Source organism: Oncorhynchus mykiss, chromosome 5, assembly GCF_057628025.1.
Source record: "Oncorhynchus mykiss isolate SJ-2025 chromosome 5, ASM5762802v1, whole genome shotgun sequence".
Lineage (NCBI taxonomy): Eukaryota > Metazoa > Chordata > Actinopteri > Salmoniformes > Salmonidae > Oncorhynchus > Oncorhynchus mykiss.
Genome location: NC_143026.1, coordinates 79,762,821 through 79,788,097, shown reverse-complemented (window position 1 = coordinate 79,788,097; position 25,277 = coordinate 79,762,821). Strand labels below are relative to the sequence as shown.

The 25,277-nt window shown below is 42.9% G+C and overlaps 2 protein-coding genes across 2 annotated transcripts in view; one reads left to right on the top strand and one right to left on the bottom strand.

Annotated features, from left to right (window-relative positions):
* The window catches only part of LOC118936475 (KICSTOR complex protein SZT2), a 131,340-nt gene extending 120,600 nt beyond the window's left edge, over positions 1–10,740 (bottom strand). Inside the window, 2 exon segments of the mRNA XM_090236706.1 lie at positions 10,058–10,183; positions 10,708–10,740. Of these exon segments, the coding sequence (XP_090092832.1) occupies positions 10,058–10,183; positions 10,708–10,740 (159 nt within the window).
* Positions 10,741–10,862: 122 nt separating this feature from the next.
* LOC110524621 (mediator of RNA polymerase II transcription subunit 8) lies at positions 10,863–20,199 on the top strand. The gene is made up of 7 exons (XM_021604453.3): positions 10,863–11,402; positions 11,596–11,717; positions 12,336–12,480; positions 15,621–15,761; positions 16,257–16,344; positions 16,516–16,752; positions 16,981–20,199. Exons 1-7 carry the CDS (start codon positions 11,397–11,399, stop codon positions 17,046–17,048), a joined length of 807 nt encoding a protein of 268 aa, XP_021460128.3. The 5' UTR covers positions 10,863–11,396; the 3' UTR covers positions 17,049–20,199.
* Positions 20,200–25,277: the final 5,078 nt, after the last annotated feature.

Genomic DNA, 25,277 nt, shown 5'->3' with positions numbered 1-25,277 from the left:
GCTGTGATGTTTAGCCTCCCAAGGAGGTTGGGAAGATAACACTCAAAATGAAAAAGTTGTCTGTAGAGTAACCATAACCTGGGTGTCCTTGTCTACAGGGCTGGCTGACACCAAATGCACCTTGGTTGGAGCATGTTCAAAAACCTTTTTTCTGACGGCTCTTTGTTTTTTAAAAACTTTTTTAGAACTGAGGCAGAGGATGTAACTGTACATTCCACCCACTCTTTTGCTAGTTTAAATCAGTGTGGCAGGATAGGATGATTACACAGAAGGATCACCACACTTTTACATGATGATGGGGCAGGAGAAATAACGAGGAGCAAACTTCATTTAACAGTACCTCTTGCGGCATTATTTATTAATTGTTTCACTGTTCGCACTATAATTTTTTTTTAAAAAAGCAAACAGGGCCTCACGAGTGGCGCAGCGGTCTAAGGCACTGCATCGCAGTGCTTGAGGCGTCACTATAGACCCGGGTTTGATCCCAGGCTGTTGCAGCCGGCCGCGACCGGGAGACCCATGAGGCGACGCAAAATTGGCCCAGAGTTGTCCGGGTAAGGTTTAGCCGGCCCGGGATGTCCTTGTCCCATCGGACTCCTTGTGGCGGGCCAGGCGCATGCACACTGACTTCGGTCGCCAGTTGTATGGCGTTTCCTCTGACACATTCGTGCGGCTGGCTTCCAGGTTAGGCAAGCAGTGTCAAAAAGCAGTGCGGCTTGGCAGGGTCGTGTTCTGACCTGCAGCGATGAGACAAGACTAACTACCAATTGGATATTGAGAAAAATGGGTAAAAAGTAAAAAATATATTTTATTTATGTATTTGCAAACAGTGAAATAATTTATAAATAATGCCGCGAGAGGTACCGGATCCGAGAAAGAAGGTGTCTGAATGAACAAAGTCAACTCAGAGAGGTCCCGGATCTGGTTCTAGCAGGATCCGGCTCAAATTAAGCACTGCTTAATACCCCATAACGACAAAGTCAAAACATATTTTTAGGAATGTTTGCAAATTTATTGAAAATGAAATTTAGAAATATCTCTTTTACATAAGTATTCACACCCGAGTCAATACTTTGTAGAAGCACCTCTGGCAGTGATTAAAGCTGTGAGTCATTCTGGGTAAGTCTCTAACCTGGATTGTGCAATATTTGCCCATTTTTATTTTTTTAAATTCTTCAACCTCTCAAATTAGTTGTTTGTTGATCATTGCTTGACAACCATTTCAAGGTTTTGCCATAGATGTAAGTCAAAACTGAAAGTCGGCATCTTGGTAAGCAACTCCAGTGTAGATGTGGCCTTGTGTTTAGATTATTGTCCTGGTAAAAGGTGAATTCATCTTCCAGTGTCTGATGGAAAGCAGACTGAACCAGGTTTCCCTCTAGGATTTTCTCGTTTGCTTTAGCATACCTGTTAAAGCAGCCAGCTGATTCTAGCCATCCTGGTTAGTTGTAGTCGGGCAGCTTAGTCTCCCATTCAGAGGACCCCCACTTTTGTCAGTGTCTTATTGGTCCAGGTCACGCCAAATATTTATCACCACATCTCCTTCAGCCCATCAGTTGCCTTGATTCCCGGGACTTCAGTTTCAGTTAGTCTATGACCCGAGCACGCTGTGTGGTCAAAAACATGCTTCCCCATCCTGATGAGCACTTCCCCAGTTTCCCTCCTGCTGAACTTTTTCTCCTGTGGACTTAATCCCTGTATGTCTGATGTTTAATTGTGTGTGCATCTAGACCACATAGTTAATGTCAGTTCTCACTGGATATGATTCTCAGTTATCTGAACCATGAGTGGATAGATGTGTGTGTGTGTGATGTGTGTGGACATCTTCCATTAAACTCCCCTTAAACTGGACATCCGCCTAATCCTTGTTCTGACCTGACATTCTGTAGTGGTTACTATCGGTCTTAAGCCAGCACCTAAGGTTTCTTATTACATTCATGGTCTTTCAATTCTCTACAACCCTACCCCTATTTTTCAAGGCCCATAACATGACGCAGCCACCACTATGCTTGAAAATATGGAGTGGTACTCAGTAATGTGTTGTATTAGCCCCAAACATTACACTTCGTATTTCAGGACAATATACAGTGGGGCAAAAAAGTATTTAGTCAGCCACCAATTGTGCAAGTTCTCCCACTTAAAAAGATGAGAGAGGCCTGTAATTTTCATCATAGGTACACTTCAACTGTGACAGACAAAATGAGAAGAAAATTAAGGTGGAAAATAAGTATTTGGTCAATAATAAAAGTTTATCTCAATACTTTGTTATGTACCCTTTGTTGGCAATGACAGTCTTCACAAGGTTTTTTCACACACTGTTGCTGGTATTTTGGCCCATTCCTCCATGCAGATCTCCTCTAGAGAAGTGATGTTTTGGGGCTGTTGCTGGGCAACACTCCCTCCAAAGATTTTCTTTGGGGTTGAGATCTGGAGACTGGCTAGGCCACTCCAGGACCTTGAAATGGTTCTTACGAAGCCACTCCTTCATTGCCTGGGCAGTGTGTTTGGGATCATTGTCATGCTGAAAGACCCAGCGACAATTCATCTTCAATTTCCTTGCTGATGGAAGGAGGTTTTCACTCAAAATCTCATGATACATGACCCCATTCATGCTCTCCTTTACACGGATCTGTCGTCCTGGTCCCTTTGCAGAAAAACAGCCCCAAAGCATGATGTTTCCACCCCCATGCTTCATAGTAGGTATGGTGTTCTTTGGATGCAACTCAGCATTATTTGTCCTCCAAACACGACGAGTTGAGTTTTTACCAAAAAGTTATATTTTGGTTTCATCTGACCATATGACATTCTCCCAATCTTCTTCTGGATCATCCAAATGCTCTCTAGCAAACTTCAGACGGGCCTGGACATGTACTGGCTTAAGCAGGGGGACACGTCTGGCACTGCAGGATTTGAGTCCCTGGCGTCGTAGTGTGTTACTTACTGATGGTAGGCTTTGTTACTTTGGTCCCAGCTCTCTGCAGGTCATTCACTAGGTCCCCCCGTGTGGTTCTGGGAATTTTGCTCACCGTTCTTGTGATCATTTTGACCCCACGGGGTGAGATCTTGCGTGGAGCCCCAGATCGAGGGAGATTATCAGTGGTCTTGTATGTCTTCTATTTCCTAATAATTGTTCCCACAGTTGATTTCTTCAAACCAAGCTGCTTACCTATTGCAGATTCAGTCTTCCCAGCCTGGTGCAGGTCTACAATTTTGTTTCTGGTGTCCTTTGACAGCTCTTTGGTCTTGGCCATAGTGGAGTTTGGAGTGTGACTGATTGAGGTTGTGGACAGGTGTCTTTTATACTGATAACAAGTTCAAACAGGTGCCATTAATACAGGTAACGAGTGGAGGACAGAGAAGCCTCTTAAAGAAGAAGTTACAGGTCTGTGAGAGCCAGAAATCTTGCTTGTTTGTAGGTGACCAAACACTTATTTTCCACCATAATTTGCAAATAAATTCATTAAAAATCCTACAATGTGATTTTCTGGATTTTCTTTCTCATTTTGTCTGTCATAGTTGAAGTGTACCTATGATGAAAATTACAGGCCTCTCTCATATTTTTAAGTGGGAGAACTTGCACAATTGGTGGCTGACTAAATACTTTTTTGCCCCACTGTACATGTCCGTCTGACGTTTGCCAATGAACATCTGAATGATTCAGAGGACAACTGGGTGAAAGTGTTGTGGTCAAATGAGACCAAAATGGAGCTCTTTGGCATCAACTCATCTTGCTGTGTTTAGAGGAGGAGGAATGCTGCCAATGACCCCAAGAACACCATCCCCACCATCAAACATGGAGGTGGAAACATTATGCTTTGGGGGTGTTTTTCTGCTAAGGGGACAGGACAACTTTGCCACATCAAATGGACGATGGACGGGGCCATGTACCGTCAAATCTTGGGTGAGAACCTCTTTCCCTCAGCGAGAGCATTGAAAATGGGTCGTGGATGGGTATTCCAGCATGACAATGACCCAAAACACACAGCCAAGGCAACAAAGGAGTGGCTCAAGAAGAAGCACATTAAGGTCCTGGAGTGGCCTAGCCAGTCTCCAGACCTTAATCCCATAGAAAAGCTGTGGAGGGAGCTGAAGGTTCGAGTTGCCAAATGTCAGCCTCGAAACCTTAATGACTTGGAGAAGATCTGCAAAGAGGAGTGGGACAAAATCCCACCTGAGATGTGGGCAAACCTGGTGGCCAACTACAAGAAACGTCTGACCTCTGTGATTGCCAACAAGTAAATGTCATGTTTTGCAGAGGGGTCAAATACTTATTTCCCTCATTAAAATGCAAATCAATATCTAACATTTTTGTCATGTTCTTTTCTGGCTTTTTTTTTGTTGTTTTTCTGTCTCTCACTGTTCAAATTAACCTACCATTACAATTATAGACTGATATTTTCTTTGTCAGTGGGCAAACGTACAAAATCAGCAGGGGATCACATACTTTTTTCCCTCACCTCTACAGTTGCAAACATTTCCTAAAAAGAAAACTGTTTTCACTTTGTCATTATGGGGTATTGTGTGTAGACTGATTAGGGGAAACAACTAATTAATCCATTTTAGGAAAAGGCTGTAACTTAACAAAATGTGGAAAAAGTCAAGGTGCCTGAATACTTCCCGAATGCACTGTACCTACACGTACGCTACGATAACAAGACGCAGGCTTCCTTATTGTTCCTAGAATTTCTAAGCAAACAGCTGGAGGAAGGACTTTCTCCTATAGAGCTACATTTTTATGGAGATCTTTGTGGGCTATACTCCACCTTGTCTCAAGGTAGTAAGTTGGTGGTCTGTTGATATCCCTCAGGTGGTGTGGGGGCTATGCTTTGGAAAAATGGATGGGGCTATATCCTGCCTGGTTGGCCCTGTCTGGGGGTATTGTCGGACAGGGCCACAGTGTCCCCCAATCACCCCTGTCTCAGCCTCATCTATGTGCCGGGAGTCTGGGGTCAATCTGTCCCATCTTGTCTGGTGTCTGTGTGACCTCTCCCCTCATGGAGGACCAGAGCTCTAGGGCCATGCCTCAGGACTACATGGCCTGACGACTCCTGGCTGTCACCGTCCCTGATCCAGTTTCTGCTGTTCTGCCTGTGGCTATGGAACCCTGACCTGTTCACAGGACATGCAGGACTAACTTGTCCCGGACCTGCTGTTTCGACACTCTCTCTCTCCCTCCACCGCATCTGCCGTCTCAACCTCCGAATCCTTGGCTATGAAAAGCGAATTGACATTTACTACTGAGGTGCTGACCTGTTGCACGCTCTACAACCATTTTGACCATTATTTGACACTGCTGGTCATCTATGAACATCTTTTAAAAAACTATCTGGCATTAATGGCCACGTACTCTTATGTCAACCCGGCACAGCCAGAAGAGGACTGGCCACTCCTCAGAGCCTGGTTCCCCTCAAGGTTTCTTCCTAAGTTCCTACCTTTCTAGGGAATTTTTCCTAGCCACCGTGCTTCTACATCTGCATCGCTTGCTCTTTGGGGTTTTAGGCTGGTTTTCTGTATTAGCATCTGCTGATGTAAAAAGGGCTTTTAAATACATTTGATTGATTGATTGTTCCATAATTATGCATTATACTTTTTTGGATGCGCATTTGGGTGTCGAGTTGTTTAATTATGCCATATTTTCCCACATCATCATCTGATCCAGGAAGGAATTTCTGAATGACAGTCAAGTGAAGAACAGCTGTTGCAACAACAGCCCAAGTGCTGTAAAAAAGTGTTGGTGAGGAACGTCTAGAATATTTTGGTGTCTCATTTTTTATGACGGTGAAGACAGCTGGTCCTGGATCCACGTTCAATCTAATATCCCTAGCGAATTGATGTTCATCGGTTGTTTGCTTGATTTACAGCAGGGTCTCGCAAGATTTAACAGAGAAAGCATCAAGGTAATGAGTACACGTTTTCATATGTTTTTTAGCCTCAGATTGGATAGAGTTTACTGTACACAATTGTGTAGGATAGACTATTGTGCAACACCCAACACTATTCCTATTAATTATTCTGGATATAATGACAACAAATTACATAGCCTAATGGATTTATTCACAATATGATCTGGTAATGAAATAGCATGACAAATACATTTATGTTATGTAACACCCAGGGGTGAAAGTAGATTGAATTTCTTCCCGGTACAATACCTTTTATGGGCCTAATCATAGAATGACATAAATAATCCCTATTCAATAGGACCTAGTCGTAAAGATTTGTCACTTCATTTTTTTAAACGTATTACCTTTTATTGTGGCATAAACACTACCAGTCATGATGTTTTCATCTGATTGTCAAACAATCACTTGAAATGCCTCCTTTACTAGACTACCCGTGCAAATTCATCCACCTGCAACATATTTCCTACATCCAAACAGTGGTGAATAGAAAGCCACATCTTTCACAGAATGTATGCCTCCACTGCTGTCCGCGCGCGTCTCATTGTCGACCACTCATCTCTGCCTTGACAAAATGTCAGTGTTCTCGTCGAACCACCACATTTTGGTGTGTAGGTTATACCACCTGTTTTCAAGTCCATTCGCAAATTCATTATTCCTCTGGCATGCGGTAATGATAAATAGTGGTGTAATAGCCTATAGATTTGACATTTTGTTTTCATTATTGTGATAGGCTCATATTTTACTGGTACGGCGTACCCCCACTATTTATTTTGCAGGGACGCTGTAATGGACCGTACCACCTTACTATCACCCGTGGTTATACCTGCAATTTTGAACAATTACAAGGGGCTTGAAGTAGGCTTCTTGAAATTGAATACTGAGCTCAGAAATTCAAGTACTGGAATAGGCTTACAATGAAGATCAGACATTTACTCAATTTGGTGCTTGAGAAGTCGTTGTAATTATTGTAGACAATTTATAAGTTCTCCTGCTCACTTTTAGTTATCTGTGATTTCATTATTTATCCATTTTGTGTGAGACGTGGCCACTTTTGTTTGTTTCCCACCACTACTCTGTTGCGGTAAAACCACGTGGTTATGAGAACGACAATATATCTAATGCAGGCTTCACCTTCACTTTCCATACAAATCCTTCCATTACAAAAGGAACCTTTTATTGGTTGCTTTCTGATTATAAAATGGTGATTGAAATGGTGAGAATAATGCCACGGCTATTCATGGCTTTATTATGTGCCTGCGATGGCTACTTGGGCTACAGAAGAATCAACATCAAATCAAATGTATTTATATAGCCCTTCCTATATCAGCTGATATCTCAAAGTGCTGTACAGAAACCCAGCCTAAAACACCAAACAATGCAGGTGGCTAGGAAAAACTCCCTAGAAAGGCCAAAACCTAGGAAAAAACCCGGCTATGAGGGGTGGCCAGTCCTCTTCTGGCTGTGCCGGGTGGAGATTATAACAGAACATGGCCAAGATGTTCAAATGTTCATAAATGACCAGCATGGTCAAATAATAATAATAATCACAGTAGTTGTCGAGGGTGCAGCAAGTCAGCACCTCAGGAGTAAATGTCAGTTGGCTTTTCATAGCCGATCATTAAGAGTATCTCTACCGCTCCTGCTGTCTCTAGAAGTTGAAAACAGCAGGTCTGGGACAGGTAGCACGTCCGGTGAACAGGTCAGGGTTCCATAGCTGCCGGCAGAACGGTTGAAACTGGAGCAGCAACCCGGCCAGGTGGACTGGGGACAGCAAGGAGTCATCATGCCAGGTAGTCCTGAGGCATGGTCCTAGGGCTCAGGTCCTCCGAGAGAGAGAAAGAAAGAGAGAAAGAGAATTAGAGAGAGCATACTTAAATTCATACAGGACACCGGATAAGACAGGAGAAGTACTCCAGATATAACAAACTGACCCTAGCCCTCCGACACAAACTACTGCAGCATAAATACTGGAGGCTGAGACAGGAGGGGTAAGGAGACACTGTGGCCCCATCCGATGATACCCCCAGACAGGGCCAAACAGGAAGAATATAACGCTACCCACTTTGCCAAAGCACTAGGCTACCCTGGGGCAGCAGGGTAGCCTAGTGGTTAGAGCGTTGGACTAGTAACCGGACTAGTAACCGGAAGGTTGCAAGTTTAATCCCCCGAGCTGACAAGGTACAAATCTGTCGTTCTGCCCCTGAACAAAGCAGTTAACGCACTGTTCCTAGGCCTTCATTGAAAATAAGAATTTGTTCTTAACTGACTTGCTGGTTAAATAAAGATAAAAAAGGGATATCTTCAAACACCAACTTACCATCCTGAGACAGGGCAGATCTCGGCACCAACCCAGACAGGAAGATCACATCAGTGACTCAACCCACTCAAGTCCATCATTTTTAGACAGAAAGTTTCTGATTTTTGCAATGTTACGTAGATGGAAAAAAGCTGTCCTTAAAACAGTCTGCATGCATCCAACGTATTTAGTCAGGCAAGTCCACATTATTCTCAAATACAGTATTTTAGAATGTTTTTTTAAAACACCTTTTGCATTCTATTTGTGTGTGTGTGTGTGTGTAGGGGGGTCTATATTAGGCCCTATATGTACAATTATATAAATGATGAAATTGTATAACACTGAGTCCAATTAAGTGATTGAAAAAGGCCCTGAAAGGCCTTGAATTTGACATGCCCTTGTCTTAATGAATCCTGCTTAAAGGGTGTATAGTGCTAGGCCTGTTGTTGTTGTATAGGTGGAGTTATGAGCCAATATTTATATATACAGTACCAGTCAAAAGTTTGGACACACCTACTCATTTCAAGGTTCTTCATTTTTTTTACTATTTTCAATATTGTAGAATAATAGTGACGACATCAAAACTATGAAATAACACATATGGAATCATGTAGTAAGCAAAAAATATGTTAAACAAATAAAAATATATTTTATATTCTTCACAGTAGCCACCCTTTGCCTTGATGACAGCTTTGCACACTGTTGGCACTCTCTCAACGAGCTTCATGAGGTAGTCACCTGGAATGCATTTCAATTAACAGGTCTGCCTTGTTAAAAGTTAATTTGTGGAATTTCTTTCCTTCGTAATGCATTTGTGTCAATCCGTTGTGTTGTGATAAGATATACAGAAGATAGGGCTACCACCCCTATTTGGTAAAAGACCAAATACATATTATGTCAATAACAGCTCAAATAAATCATTACTTTAAGACATGGAGGTTAGTCAATCAGGAACACTTCAAGAACTTTAAAAGTTTGTGCAGTCACAAATAAATGCTCCAGAGTTCAAGTAACAGACATCTCAACATCAACTGTTCAGAGGAGACTGTGTGAATCAGGCATTCATGGTCGAATTGCTGCAAAGAAACCACTACTAAAGGACACCAATAAGAAAAATAGAATTTCTTGGGCCAAGAAATATGAGCAATTGACATTAGACCAGTCCACATTTTCAAAACCGCTGTGTCTTTGTGAGACACAGAGTAGATGAACGGATGATCTCCGCATGTCCGGTTCCCACCGTGAAGCATGGAGGAGGAGGTGTGATGGTGATTTGCTAGTGACACTGTATGTGATTTATTTAGAATTCAAGGCACACATATCCTGCATGGCTACCACAGTATTCTGAAGCGATCCGCCATCCTATCTGGTGTGCGCTGAGTGGGACTATCATTTATTTTTCAACAGGAAAATGACAAAAACACACCTCCAGGCGGTGTAAGGGCTATTTTACCAAGAATGAGTGATGGAGTGCTGCATCAGATGACCTGGCCTCCACAATCACCCGACCTCAACCCAATTGAGATGGTTTGGGGCGAGTTGGACCGCAGAGTGAAGAAAAAGCAGCCAAGTGCTCAGCATATGTGGGAACAATTCAAGATTGTTGGAAAATCATTCCAGGTGAAGCTGGCTGAGAAGAATGCCAAGAGTGTGCAAAGCTGTCATCAAGGCAGTGTGGCTACTTTGAAGAATCTCATAAAATATATTCTGATTTGTTTAACACTTTGTGGTTACTACATGATTTCTGGGCTGGTCGCAGATCTGTTTACGCTGTTTTGCCAACACTTAGAGTCGTTATCATTGGAGCGACAGCACAAAAGTCTAGCTACATCTCCTCCAGTAGAGCTAGTTAACCCACCAGTTCAGACTTTGGGACCGGCCAGATGACCCGATTGAGCTTGCCTAGGAACCAGGCCAGACGTACGTTGCGTGAGATACGGTATTCCTCCTTCATTAGCAGGTACACCTGGTCTGGCTCCTCCACCTGAAGAAGATAAAGAGTAAGAATTAGAACATTTGGTGTTATCTTGTGAGAAAAAAAATGACAGAGCCCTTTGAGAAGAGTCAGGATGTTGTCCTGGACCCTGCTTCTGCCAACATATTGATGAACTTTGACATCCTCATGAACTAAAATATTCAATTATCTGGTCTGCAAGGGAAGGACTCTGTGCCCTTTTTTCAGTAATGTGGTTTAATAGCCTACATATTAGCCAGATACTGGACTTCTGTCACAACACGGCTTAATCACATTAAACTACATTAAATCAGTTTGCATATTCTGTGTCTTCCTGACAGTATCATATGCCATAAAATAAAGCTAAATGAGCAGCAATCTGATCCCAATTCGACTCGTGTGACGCACTGCATGACACTGGCAAAACAACCGGTCTATAGCTTTATACGGCCTGTCCAGCTAATGCATAAGATACGTTTGATATGGCTAGCTAGTTGTTGTAATTGCCCCTTGTATTTGACAGCAAATACAGGGGACATCTTTGGTATGCTCACTTCTAGCGGACTAAACTCCACTTCCTTCACCATGGAGTGGAGTTTAGTCTGCTAGGTCAGTTCAGGCGCGAGCGTTTTGCAACACCCCTAGCTCAAGTTACTCTGCTGACTGTTTGAAATTAATTGGATAAGTTAGTTAGTTAGTTTAACAAGCTAGTGGCAACTCAGAGTTCCAAACACATGAACCTCAGTAAATTATCTCATTGTCCTGTTTGTCTGCGTGGCCTTGTATGGCATAACTAACGTTAGTGGATTCTATGAAAGACCGTTGATATCGGCAGGCCCCGGCTGACATACTGACTTGTTCACTTTGTTTTCATACACGACTGCAGGCTAGTCGTTGTATTTTGTTTATTTAGTTATAAACCACACGTGACCTGGATGCTTCCGTCTTCGTTTCTCCACGGGAGTTCAACAGCTAGGCCTTCAACGGTTTTGTAGTTCTACTTTTGATTCCAATATGCCAGCTTTCTGAAAAAGAGTGCAGATAAGTGGTATAAAATATTTTATTGAGAATTTCACGGCATAACGACTCAAAGTAACACACGGTTGTCTGGCTAATTACAAATGTTTGGAACTTAAAACGTAAAGCAAAATGATTCTGAGCGGAGCATGCCCACTGTTGCACGCATTATTTACTTCCGGTAGATATTTATTTCGCTAGCCAGCAGGTTCGCTACCCTAATAAAATGCAGGTAAGGTGGCTTTTCGACAAAATGTTAAATTCTGAACCAGTCAATTGTCTTAAATGAAGTACAGTTCCTCATAGCGCATGACATGCTTATTTGTATTCAGCTAACGTTGCCCCAAGTTCCTGCTAGCGACTCACTAAGAGCTAAATGTTAACGCGTTATTAATCAAATCTGTCTTTTTTTTGTTTCTGTCAAGCAACGGGAAGAAAAATTGCTGGACGCATCCGTGGAATCGCTTATTACCCGCGTAGCTCATCTAAAAAATGCTCTTCACAGTTTCATCTACAAGTTGGAAAACGAGTATGAACGACTGACATGGTAAGTGACTAACTTAGCTGCTATAATTATTAAAAATATCGTCTAGTGAGACGCTGCTTTGTTCCCAGATGGCTGACAGCATCACATTAGCCGGTTACAATCTGATGCCTAGCAAGTGACGAGCTAAATACTAAGGTTAGTTAGCTAACTTTAGTTCGTATGCTTGCCTGGTTTCTTCCTAGGTTCCTTCCATTCTAGGGATTTTTTTTAACCACCGTGCTTCTACATCTGCATTGCTGGCTGTTTGGGGATTTAGACTAGGTTTCTGTATAAGCATCTGCTGATGTAAAAAGGGCTTTTAAATACATTTGATTGATTCTTCCATAATTATGCATTATACTTTTTTGGATGCGCATTTGGGTGTCGAGCTGTTAAATTATGCCATATTTTCACACATCGTCATCTGATCGGCTGATGTAAAAATGGCTTTGTTTATAAATTGCATATGATACGTTTGGCGTAAGCTAACTAGGACCCAGTGTTGCTTTTGGATGGCATTGCTGAAAGCAATTGCGAGACTTGGTTACCTATTTGGATAAATTAATATAATTGTATGAAAATAAATGTACTCTAATAGTTAATTCATGAAGTTGTTGTCTCTCTATACTTGGACAATAGGCCCTCTGTGTTGGACAACTTTGCCCTCTTGTCCGGTCAGTTGAACACCATCAATAAACTGTTGCGGAATGAGAAGACGCCATCTTTCCGCCAGCAGATCATCATCCCCCTGCTGTTGTCTCCAGACAGGGATGAAGAACTAGCTGTGAGTATATTTTCTGTGGATGAGGATTAGCCTGGTTAAACCAGACTGAATGCTGTACTCAGGCAGTGAAACAATGGTGAGAACAGCATTGAGTCTGGTTTAACCAGGCTAGAGGAGAATAGTTTTTCAGACACACATTTATTTATTTGATTTCACCTTTATTTTACCAGTTAAGCTAGTTGAGAACAAGTTCTAATTTACAACTGCGACCTGGCCAAGATAAAGCAAAGCAGTGTGACAGAAACAACAACAGAGTTACATGGAATAAACAAGCGTACAGTCAACACGATAGAAAAAAATGTCTACGTACAGTGTGTGCAAATGGCATGAGTATGCAATAAATAGGCCATAGTAGCAAAGTAATTACAATTTAGCAGATTAACACTGGAGTGATAGATGAGCAGATGGTGTGTAAGTAGTTATACTGGTGTGCAAAAGAGCAGCAAAGTAAATATAAACAATATGGGGAAGAGGTAGGTAGATTGGGTGGGCTATTTACAGATGGACTATGGACAGCTGCAGCGATCGGTTAGCTGCTCAGATAGCTGATGTTAAAGTTAGTGAGGGAAATGTAAGTCTCCAGCTTCAGTGATTTTTGCAATTCGTTCCAGTCACTGGCAGCAGAGAACTGGAAGGAAAGGCAGCCAAATGAGGTGTTGGCTTTGGGGATGACCCGTGAGATATGCCTGCTGGAGCGCATGCTACGGGTGGGTGTTGTTATCGTGACCAGTGAGCTGAGATAAGGCGGAGCTTTACCTAGCATAGACTTGTAGATGACTTGGTGCCAGTGGGTCTGGCGACGAATATGTAGCGAGGGCCAGCTGACTAGAGCATACAGGTCGCAGTGGTGGGTGGTATAAGGCGCTTTGGTATAAAAAAGGGATGGCGCTGCGATAGACTGCCTCCAATTTGCTGAGTACAGTATTGGAAGCTGTTTTGAAGATCACATCGCCAAAGTCGAAGATCGGTAGGATAGTCAGTTTTACTAGGGTAAGTTTGGCGGCGTAAGTGAATGAGGCTTTGTTGCGAAATCGAAAGCCGATTCTTGATTTGATTTTGGATTGGAGATGTTTGATATGAGTCTGGAAGGAGAGTTTACAGTCTAGCCAGACGCCTAGGTATTTGTAGTTGTCCACGTATTCTAGGTAAGAACCGTCCAGAGTAGTGACCGTCCAAAGTTGTGATGCTAGTCGGGCGGGTGTGGCAGCGAACGGTTGAAAAGCATGCATTTATTTTTGCTAGCGTTTAAGAGCAGTTGGAGGCCACGGAAGGAGAGTTGTATTGCATTGAAGCTCGCCTGGAGGTTGGTTAACACAGTGTCCAAAGAGGGGCCAGAAGTATACAGAATGGCGTCGTCTGCGTAGAGGTGGATCAGGGAATCACCCGCAGCAAGAGTGACATCGTTGATATATACAGAGAAAAGAGTCGGCCCAAGAATTGAACCCTGTGGTACCCCCATAGAGACTGCCAGAGATCCGGACAACAGGCCCTCCGATTTTACACACTGAACTCTATCTGCAAAGTAGTTGGTGAACCAGGCAAGGCAGTTATTTGAGAAACCAAGGCTATTGAGTGTGCCAATAATAAGTGATTGACAGAGTCGAAAGCCTTGGCAAGGTCGATGAAGACGGCTGCACAGTACTGTCTTTTATTGATGTCGTTTAGTACCTTGAGCGTGGCTGAGGTGCACCCGTGACCAGCTTGGAAACCGGATTGCACAGCGGAGAAGATACAGTGTGATTCAAAATGGTCAGTGACTTGTTTATTAACTTGGCTTTGAAATACTTTAGAAAGGCAGGAAGGATGGATATAGGTCTGTAACAGTTTGGGTCTAGAGTGTCTCCCCCTTTGAAGAGGGGGATGACCGTGGCAGCTTTCCAATCTTTAGGGATCTCGGACGAAATAAGAGGTTGAACAGACTGGTAATAGTGGTTGCAACAATGGCGGCAGATCATTTTAGAAAGAGAGGGTCCAAATTGTCTAGCCCAGCTGATTTGTACGGGTCCAGGTTTTGCAGCTCTTTCAGAACATCTGTGATCTGGATATGGGTGAAGGAGAAGCTGGGGAGGCTTGGGCAAGTACAGTGGGGAGAACAAGTATTTGATACACTGCCGATTTTGCAGGTTTTCCTACTTACAAAGCATGTAGAGGTCTGTACTTTCTTATCATAGGTACAGTTCAACTGTGAGAGATGGAATCTAAAACGAAAATCACATTGTATGATTTTAAAGTAATTAATTAGCATTTTATTGCATGACATAAGTATTTGATCACCTACCAACCAGTAAGAATTCCGTCTCTCACAGACCTGTTAGTTTTTCTTTAAGAAGCCCTCCTGTTCTCCACTCATTACCTGTATAAAAGACACCTGTCCACACACTCAATCAAACAGATTCCAACCTCTCCACAATGGCCAAGACCAGAGAGGGTGTAAGGACATCAGGGATAAATTGTAGACCTGCACAAGGCTGGGATGGGCTACAGGACAATAGGCAAGCAGCTTGGTGAGAAGGCAACAACTGTTGGCAAAATTATTAGAAAATGGAAGAAGTTCAAGATGACGGTCAATCACCCTCGGTCTGGGGCTCCATGCAAGATCTCACCTCGTGGGACATCAATGATCATGAGGAAGGTGAGGGATCAGCCCAGAACTACACGACAGGACCTGATCAATGACCTGAAGAGGGCTGGGTCCACAGTCTCAAAAACTTATGATCTCTGTAATTGCAAACAGAGGTTTCTGTACCAAATATTAAGTTCTGCTTTTCTGATGTATCAAATACTTATGTCATGCAATAAAATGCAAATTAATTACTTAAAAATCATACAATGTGATTTTCTGGATTTTTGTTTTAGATTCCATCTCTCACAGTTGAACTGTACGTATGATAACAATTACAGACCTCTACATGCTTTGTAAGTTGGAAACACTGCCGATTTTTAGGTTATCAAATACTTGTTCTCCCACTGTAGCTGCAAGGGGTGCGGCGCTGTTTGTTGGCCGGGGTTGGGGTAGCCAGGAGGAAAGCATGGCCAGCTGTAGAGAAATGCTTATTGAAATTTTCGATTATCATGGATTTATTGGTGATGACATACCCTAGGCTTTGCTTACTGCCGTACACACTGCCCCCTCTCTCCAGAAACTGACAGAGCAACGCGTGCCTGTGTTCAGCCATGAGATTGTGCCGGATCACCTGCGCACCAAGCCTGATCCTGAGGTGGAGGAGCAGGAGAAACAGCTGAGTGCGGAAGCTGCCCGGATAGGACCTGAGGTGGCACAGGTAAACCGACTTGGTCTTCATCTAATCATACTGCAGTTTGAGAGGAAAGCAGCTCCCTGGTTCACATAAGGATACCTGTATCATTTTCATACTACTGAGGGAAATTATACATCCACCTGTTGCTGAAAAGGATAATAAAATATTGAAGCCACTTCAAGCCAGCGTGACGGACGTCACTGTGCTTGCTTAGCAGGTGAGCTTCCTCCCTTTCTCGGCACACAGAGGGCCGTACAACGGCTCATACCAGGGTCATCTGCCTCTCAAACACATGTAACTGTTTGCGAACGTTTGTGCGTACATTTCAAGCTGTGGAATGAGGTTACGGTACTATAACAGTTAGTTACATATGCCCAAATGAACACAAACTCATGTTGTGTGGTGGGAAGACAAAGTAAAATGGTGCTTGTCATGTAATGCACCCATGTACATTGTAGTCTATCTATCCAACAACTCAAGTTGGAGTAACAAAATAATACCTTGTTTTTCTCCCAACAGAAACAAATCCAGACACTGAACAAACTCTGTTCAAATCTACTGGAGAAACTGAACAATCCTCGCGATGACAGGGATGCAGACAGTGCAGGTACACTGATTGAACCAGGATTCCCTTTTTACCTGAGAACAGTTACAGATACGCTAATGTAAGAACTGTTATGGAGTTTATTGATGCTTATGTACTCAAGATGTACAGGTGGTCTAACCTAAAAATCCATGGTATGGAGTTTATACTTATGCACTCTCCCCTCTGTTTTAGCTATACGGCAAAACAAACCGTCTTTCAACCCTGCTGACACCAATGCACTGGTGGCAGCGGTGGGATTTGGGAAGGGGCTTTCGAAGTGCAGGCCTCCAGGTCCTGTGGCCCCTGGACACACAGGACAAGGGCCCATGATGAGCGGAGGTCCCACCTTACAGCAGGTCACCATCGGTGGGGGTTCAGGCCAGCAGCAAGGCATGGGGCCTGGTGCTCCTCAGCAGCAAGGACAGCCAGGTATGAAGATCCTGAATGTCATATAGACCTGAGTCTTGCTTTGCTACACTTAAGTGTTTTATTCACTTTAAGGCCATAACTAAAGGTTCTATAGACCTGAATAATAAGGGCAGTTGGTCTTTCAGACACAGATTATTCCTTGTCAAAAAATGACTTTAAATGTACCAGACCATTCAGGTATTGAGAAAAAGACTGCTCTGTAACTGATTTGTTTATTTTATTTTTCAGGGAAAATGCCATGTAACATCAAGACAAACATCAAGGCTGCCTCCTCAATGCATCCTTACAACCGATAAGATCCGCTCTCTATCCCATAGTTATAGGAAGCCTACAGAGTGAGCCATGTAAAGTAATGCAAGTATTCATATGATATATGCGATGTTATCTTTTGATTAAATACATAATTTTTCGAAGAAAGTATCATACTGTGAAAGTGCAGAAATTTGTCAGATGTGCTTCCATTTGTGAACACTAGAAAGCACTGTCTTTCCATTTATATTCAAGGGACAAGACAGTTTGAGAACTTGGTCATTGTTGCAGAAAAGGTCACTGGTTCGAATCCTCGAGCCGGCTAGGTGAAAATCTCATTGTGCACTTGAGCAAGGCACTTAGCCCTAATACCTCATGTAAGTCGCCCTGGATAAGAGTGTCTGCTAAATAACAAAAATGTAAACAAGTCTGCATTATGTCATGTCTTTCAGAAATGTATAATACAATTGTGGGGTTTTAGTGTCAGTCAGAAAAGGAATATATTTAAAACCTACTTCAACTGCTTCACCATGTCTCTCCAGTTGTGTACCCTAGTACTGCCTCCTATCCCTTCACCATGTTGTCTCTCCAGTCATCTGAACCCTAGTACTGCCTCCTATCCCTTCACCATGTTCTCTCTAGTCATCTGAACCCTAGTACTGCCTCCTATCCCTTCACCATGTTGTCTCTCCAGTCATCTGAACCCTAGTACTGCCTCCTATCCCTTCACCATGTTGTCTCTCCAGTCATCTGAACCCTAGTACTGCCTCCTATCCCTTCACCATGTTGTCTCTCCAGTCATCTGAACCCTAGTACTGCCTCCTATCCCTTCACCATGTTGTCTCTCCAGTCATCTGAACCCTAGTACTGCCTCCTATCCCTTCACCATGTTGTCTCTCCAGTCATCTGAACCCTAGTACTGCCTCCTATCCCTTCACCATGTTGTCTCTCCAGTCATCTGAACCCTAGTACTGCCTCCTATCCCTTCACCATGTTGTCTCTCCAGTCATCTGAACCCTAGTACTGCCTCCTATCCCTTCACCATGTTGTCTCTCCAGTCATCTGAACCCTAGTACTGCCTCCTATCCCTTCACCATGTTCTCTCCAGTCATCTGAACCCTAGTACTGCCTCCTATCCCTTCACCATGTTCTCTCTAGTCATCTGAACCCTAGTACTGCCTCCTATCCCTTCACCATGTTGTCTCTCCAGTCATCTGAACCCTAGTACTGCCTCCTATCCCTTCACCATGTTCTCTCTAGTCATCTGAACCCTAGTACTGCCTCCTATCCCTTCACCATGTTGTCTCTCCAGTCATCTGAACCCTAGTACTGCCTCCTATCCCTTCACCATGTCTCTCCCATTGTGTACCCTAGTACTGCCTCCTATCCCTTCACCATGTTGTCTCTCCAGTCATCTGAACCCTAGTACTGCCTCCTATCCCTTCACCATGTTGTCTCTCCAGTCATCTGAACCCTAGTACTGCCTCCTATCCCTTCACCATGTTGTCTCTCCAGTCATCTGAACCCTAGTACTGCCTCCTATCCCTTCACCATGTTGTCTCTCCAGTCATCTGAACCCTAGTACTGCCTCCTATCCCTTCACCATGTTGTCTCTCCAGTCATCTGAACCCTAGTACTGCCTCCTATCCCTTCAACATGTTGTCTCTCTAGTCATCTGAACCCTAGTACTGCCTCCTATCCCTTCACCATGTTGTCTCTCCAGTCATCTGAACCCTAGTACTGCCTCCTATCCCTTCACCATGTTGTCTCTCCAGTCATCTGAACCCTAGTACTGCCTCCTATCCCTTCACCATGTTGTCTCTCCAGTCATCTGAACCCTAGTACTGCCTCCTATCCCTTCACCATGTTGTCTCTCCAGTCATCTGAACCCTAGTACTGCCTGCTATCCCTTCACCATGTTGTCTCTCCAGTCATCTGAACCCTAGTACTGCCTCCTATCCCTTCACCATGTTGTCTCTCCAGTCATCTGAACCCTAGTACTGCCTCCTATCCCTTCAACATGTTTTCTCTCCAGTCATCTGAACCCTAGTACTGCCTCCTATCCCTTCAACATGTTGTCTCTCTAGTCATCTGAACCCTAGTACTGCCTCCTATCCCTTCAACATGTTGTCTCTCTAGTCATCTGAACCCTAGTACTGCCTCCTATCCCTTCACCATGTTGTCTCTCCAGTCATCTGAACCCTAGTACTGCCTCCTATCCCTTCACCATGTTGTCTCTCCAGTCATCTGAACCCTAGTACTGCCTCCTATCCCTTCACCATGTTGTCTCTCCAGTCATCTGAACCCTAGTACTGCCTCCTATCCCTTCACCATGTTGTCTCTCCAGTCATCTGAACCCTAGTACTGCCTCCTATCCCTTCACCATGTTGTCTCTCCAGTCATCTGAACCCTAGTACTGCCTCCTATCCCTTCACCATGTTCTCTCCAGTCATCTGAACCCTAGTACTGCCTCCTATCCCTTCACCATGTTGTCTCTCTAGTCATCTGAACCCTAGTACTGCCTCCTATCCCTTCACCATGTTGTCTCTCCAGTTATCTGAACCCTAGTACTGCCTCCTATCCCTTCACCATGTTGTCTCTCCAGTCATCTGAACCCTAGCACTGCCTCTTACAGTATCCCTTCACCATTCCGGCCATTCTGAATAATGTAAGCCCGGTGAGAGTAATGCGGCTGGACATTGCACTGCCTGGCCTGATAATGTCAAAGTCGTTAAGGGAGGAAATGAGAAAGTTCATGCTGACGTGTTGGGGGCCTCTGTGCTCAGCCCCACCGTGGTCTGTCCACTCTAATCCCTATCCCACCTCCCGCTGGGCGACCGGCACTACAGCACAGGGACAATGACCGCTGTGGCTGTCACACGATACGACACAGGTCGCTGGGTGACCTACATACACAATGTCCTCTGCCGGCCTGACGTCTCGCTGTGTCAGCCTCAATGCCCTGGTAAGAAAGGAGAGTCTGCTGAGACAGCTAGAAGATGCACAGGGTCAGACTTTCTATAGATGTCTTATAAACAGTGGACTATAGGCAGATGGACATTGTGTCCATTTGGCCTAACTGAGAGAGACTCCTGAACAGGCTGTTACTGCCTTGTTTTGACCCTACTGCAGCTCCCTCTATGTGAAAGAAATTTAGGGCTACAACTCTTTATACAATAAAAATCAATGTTTCCCGGAGATGTGAGTCCCTTGTTAAATTACATATTTTGTACTATCCCATTTTTTGTTTGTCTCAGTAGAGCATGAGAAGCGTTGCGATAATGAAGTGGGTTTGAGGGTTGGGCTGACCTCTACCCACATTCAATTAGCACGTACTGGAGGATAATATGTGTAAAGATGAATTCTCCTGTTAAATATTTCAGTAATAATGTGTACGGAACATTTGTCACAAGATTAATTGCGTGGTGCACCAGAAGTGCCTTCGTGTGGAAAATTAGCCATGAAATGGTCATGGTGAATTTAGATAGAGGGTGCATTGTTCTTGTCATTCTCCTATTGATTGTTTTTTAGATTCATAATTTGCTCTTGTTTCCTCAATCACATGCTCAATCTGATTCGGATTCGTCCTCCAATAATTGATTCTTATCTTTTAATGATAGGGTGAAATCTGCAATTTCCATTTAAGAGTGAGTGTTTAATCTTTTCTAGGATGCAATGAGCTTCAGGATGTCATTGAATGCCACCTAACATAAAGCCATTATCTCTAGGTAGTGGCATGTAGCATAACGGTTAATAGTGTTGGAGCATCACCGATCCGTTGTGCACTTGAGCAAGACAGTTCATCCTAATTGCTCCTGTAAAACGCTCTGGATAAGAGCGTCTACTAAATTACTAATATGTAAATGTTTGTGGCGTTGCTGGTGTGCCATCTTCCTTCGGGTTAGTCTTCATAGACATGGTGTTGAACTTTGAACTGACCATGAGGGGTCAGCAGTGTTTCACAGCTGAGTCTTTTGTGACAATATTCCACAATCTACAGTAAATCCTTCAGTCTTTAGGATGCAAGTTCATGGTCCAAACATACACTGTGATATTTTAGAGATTTTTTGCCTTTTCTCTGACAATTATCATGATACTTACATATGTTACATGATAATTACACATTTCTTCTCCCTGAGATTTTTGGATGAATACTTAACGTGACAGCTTCCTCCATATCCATGATCCTCTCTGAAAATCCCATATTCCCCCTGAAAACACCTCTGTAGATACATTCTTAAAAATGGCCTTTGTATGTAGTTAGCCCAGCAAGATATTCTCGCAATGCTCACTTGGTTCTGGCTTTGTCTGCGAGGTGATTGCAATGCCAGTATATCTATGTCCTTGATCATCTAGAGAGGAGAATGTTTAGCATTTCTCAGTTTGGTTTGGATTTATGTTCCAGAGAAGATTTATGTTTTTTCTTATGGGTTGGATTTGAATGTTGGCTTTGTAATAATTGATTTTGGCACAGTTTGAGGGAAATAGACTCTACATTCTTTGAAGAAGAGGATAAGGTCCATATCTGGCTCATTAAGAAAGCTTTGGGCTAGCATCATAAAGCAATGTTATAGCCTACAGTACAACATCAAACTCCCACACCAAAAAACAGGCCAGAAGTATAAGGTTTAAGTCACATGAAAGACCATGATGACACACTGATCTGTGAAATCTGATTAAAACGCTTACAAACATGTCTCCTTTATGAAACTTTGAGTACCAGAGGAATCAGAAGAATTTATTACAGATATGTGGGAGGCAAAGGAAAGGAAAGACAAGACGCAGGCATTCCTTCGAACAACAATTAGTGCCTTTGCCAAACTGAACAGTTTCCAAAAATGAAAACTGTAGACCTAAACCAATTTGAATATACAAAAACTTAGACCAGAGTTTAATCAATTTCAATCCAGTTGGAGTTGGAAGTTTACATACACTTAGGTTGGAGTCACAAAGGTTGTTTTTCAATCATTCCACAAATTTCTTGTTAACAAACTATAGTTTTGGCAAGTCGGTTAGGACATCTGACACGTAATTTTTCCAACAATTGTTTAAAGACAGATTATTTCACTTTTTCTCTGTATCACAATTCCAGTAGGTCAGAAGTTTAAATACACTGAATTGACTGTGCCTTTAAACAGCTTGGAAAATTCCAGAAAATGATGTCATGGCTTTAGAAGCTTCTGATAGGCTAGTTGACATACTTTGAGTCAATTGGAGGTGTACCTGTGGATGTATTTCAAGGCCTACCTTCAAACTCTTTGCTTGACATCAGGGGAAAATCAAAAGAAATCAGCCAAGACCTCAGAAAAACAATTGTAGACCTCCACAAGTCTGGTCCATCCTTGGGAGCAATTTCCAAATGCCTGAAGGTACCGCGTTCATCTGTACAAACAATAGTATGCAAGTATAAACACCATGGGACCACACAGCCGTCATACCACTCAGGAAGGAGACACAGTCTGTCTCCTAGAGATGAATGTACTTTGGTGCGAAAAGTGCAAATCAATCCCAGAACAACAGCAAAGGACCTTGTGAACACACATACAAAAGTATATATATTCACAGTAAAACGAGTCCTATATCAACATAACCTGAAAGGCCGCTCAGCAAGGAAGAAGCCACTGCTCCAAAACTGACATAAAAAAGCCAGACTATGGTTTGCAACTGCACATGGGAACAAAGATCATACTTTTTGGAGAAATGTCCTCTAGTCTGATGAAACAAAAATAGAACTGTTTTGCCATAATGACCATCTTAATGTTTAGAGGAAAAAGGGGGATGCTTGCAAGCCGAAGAACACGATCCCATCCGTGAAGCACAGGGGTGGTAGCATCATGTTGTGTGGGTGCTTTGCTGCAGGAGGGACTAGTGCACTTCACAAAATAGATGGCATCATGAGGGAGGAAAATCATGTGGATATATTGAAGCAACATCTCAAGACATTAGTCAGGAAGTTAAAGCTTGGTCGCAAATGGGTCTTCCAAATGGACAATGACCCCAAGCATACTTCCAAAGTTTGGGCAAAATGGCTTAAGGACAGCAAAGTCAAGGTATTGGCGTGGCCATCACAAAGCCCTGACTGCAATCCTATAGACAATGTGTGGGCAGAACTGAAAAAGCGTGTAAGGAGGCCTACAAACCTGACTCGGTAACACCAGCTTTTGTCAGGAGGAATGGAACAAAATTCACCCAACTTATTGTGGGAAGCTTATGGAAGGCTACCCGAAACGCTTGACACAAGTTAAACAATTTATAGACAATGCCACCAAATACTTATTGAGTGTATGTAAACTTCTGACCCACCGGGAATGTGATGAAAGAAATAAAAGCTGAAATAAATCATTCTCTTTACTATTATTATGACATTTCACATTCTTAAAATAAAGTGGTGATACTAACTGACCTAAGACAGGGAATTTTTACTAGGATTAAATGTCAGGAATTGTGAAACTGAGTTTAAATGTATTTGGCTAAGGTGTATGTAAACTTCTGACTTCAACTCATTCAGGAGGATAATTTTTTTTTTTTTAAATCAGTTAATTTCCTAAATTGACTGAATTAAAATGGCATTGACCCCAACCCTGGTCAACACTGCAGTATCTCCCTCACCATGATGTGTCCATCTCCAACTGCCCATCATCATATCAACTCCTTCCCAGCAGGACCCAGAGAGAGGCCCTTCCCTTACCGATCTCTTCTCCTAGAAGAGGCTCTATTATCTCCTGCCTTCCAGGACCACAACACTTCAGCACCACAGTCCCTGTAATCAGACCGCAGCCCCTCAGAGCCTGCCATGTCTCTGCTTCCTCAGCCATTCCCTCAGGCTTTCATTGCAGCCCTTCATACGGTGTATTGTATTCATACAGTGTATGTCAATTGTGCTGGCAGGCATTGGTTTTGTTAACACAATATGCACTCTGAATAACACTAACCTTGATATGAGGAGTGTGCATTGTTTATTGTTTTGCGATTGAGACAGTCAATGTGGGCATTGGCAAGGGATATTTGTGTGCATCGTGCATTATACTATGTTGGAAGTATTCAGACCCCTTTTCCACATTTTGTTACGTTACAGCATAATTCTGAAATGGATTCAATAGTTTTTTTCTCCTCTTCAATCTACACATTGATGACAAAGCAAAACATTTTTGCCAATTTTACAGTTGACCGGGGCAGCTCTAGCAGGGCAGAAATTTGATGAACTAACTTGTTGGAAAGGTGGCATCCTATGATGGTGCCATGTTGAAAGTCACTGAGATCTTCAGAAAGGCCATTCTACTGCCAATGTTTGTCTATGGAGATTGCATGGCTGTATGCTCGATTTTATACACTTGTCAGCAATGGGTGTGGCTGAAATAGCCAAATCCACTAAATGAATGGGTGTCCACATACTTTTGTATATAGGATGTATGTGTTCTTGAGAGTCTCACCTTTCCACACAGGGGTCATATTAGTGTGTATCACAAAGTGTTCAGATGCTACAGACAGAAGTTGGCAGAGAGGTTGTATCGACTTCAGAGGACACCATCGTGTTCATGAGAGTCTCCTCTTTCCAGAGAGGGGTCATAATAATTTGTAGTCCAAACCTTTCGGACACTACAGATGATTTAGTGAGAAGACAGATTTTCGAGATGTCTTGTGGTCTGACAATACACAGCTCTAGCTCTGTCACCTTTCACTACAAGTGCAGACATTTTTAGGCGGATGCGGTGGACATATCTCGAGTTTAAATTGACAGATTTTTATGGGGATTTTGTATTATGCTAATTAATTTCCACGGGGTGCGGACATCGACCTTAGTGGGTGCCATGTTTTGTTAGAATTTTTTTAATAAAAAATCTACTAAAAGATACGATGTCTTTATTTTGTCCAGACGTATAAATACAAATGCAGAATTTCGACCAACTGTAAAAAATAAAACGTGTAAAAATGGACTGTTCAACTTTTTTTTAACCGCTCCTGATACAATTCCTATTTTAAGACGCTTGATATGGTCCTCTCTTGCTTAATTTTCATGATCTGAAAAGCCAAAATTATCCTTGCTCAGCACTCATAATCTTGGATACGTTGTAAATATGGGCCCAGAAGTACTCAGTATATGAAGAGGATGGTGAATAACCCAGTTACCAGGCTAAAGGCTAAAAAGGAATCCTGGAATTCCTTATTGACCATACTGCCATGGCCACATATATATAAAATAAAAATATATGCAAGAAAGCTTCCCTGGTGGCGCAGAGGATAAAAGACCTGGCTTGGGACCCAAACATTGCAAATTA

Bases quoted from the DNA above. Each gene is read 5' to 3' on its own strand.
- LOC110524621 (XM_021604453.3), top strand. The intron at 11,718-12,335 runs GTAAGTGACTAA...CTTGGACAATAG, and splicing joins GAGTATGAACGACTGACATG to GCCCTCTGTGTTGGACAACT. The intron at 16,345-16,515 runs GTACACTGATTG...CCTCTGTTTTAG, and splicing joins CAGGGATGCAGACAGTGCAG to CTATACGGCAAAACAAACCG.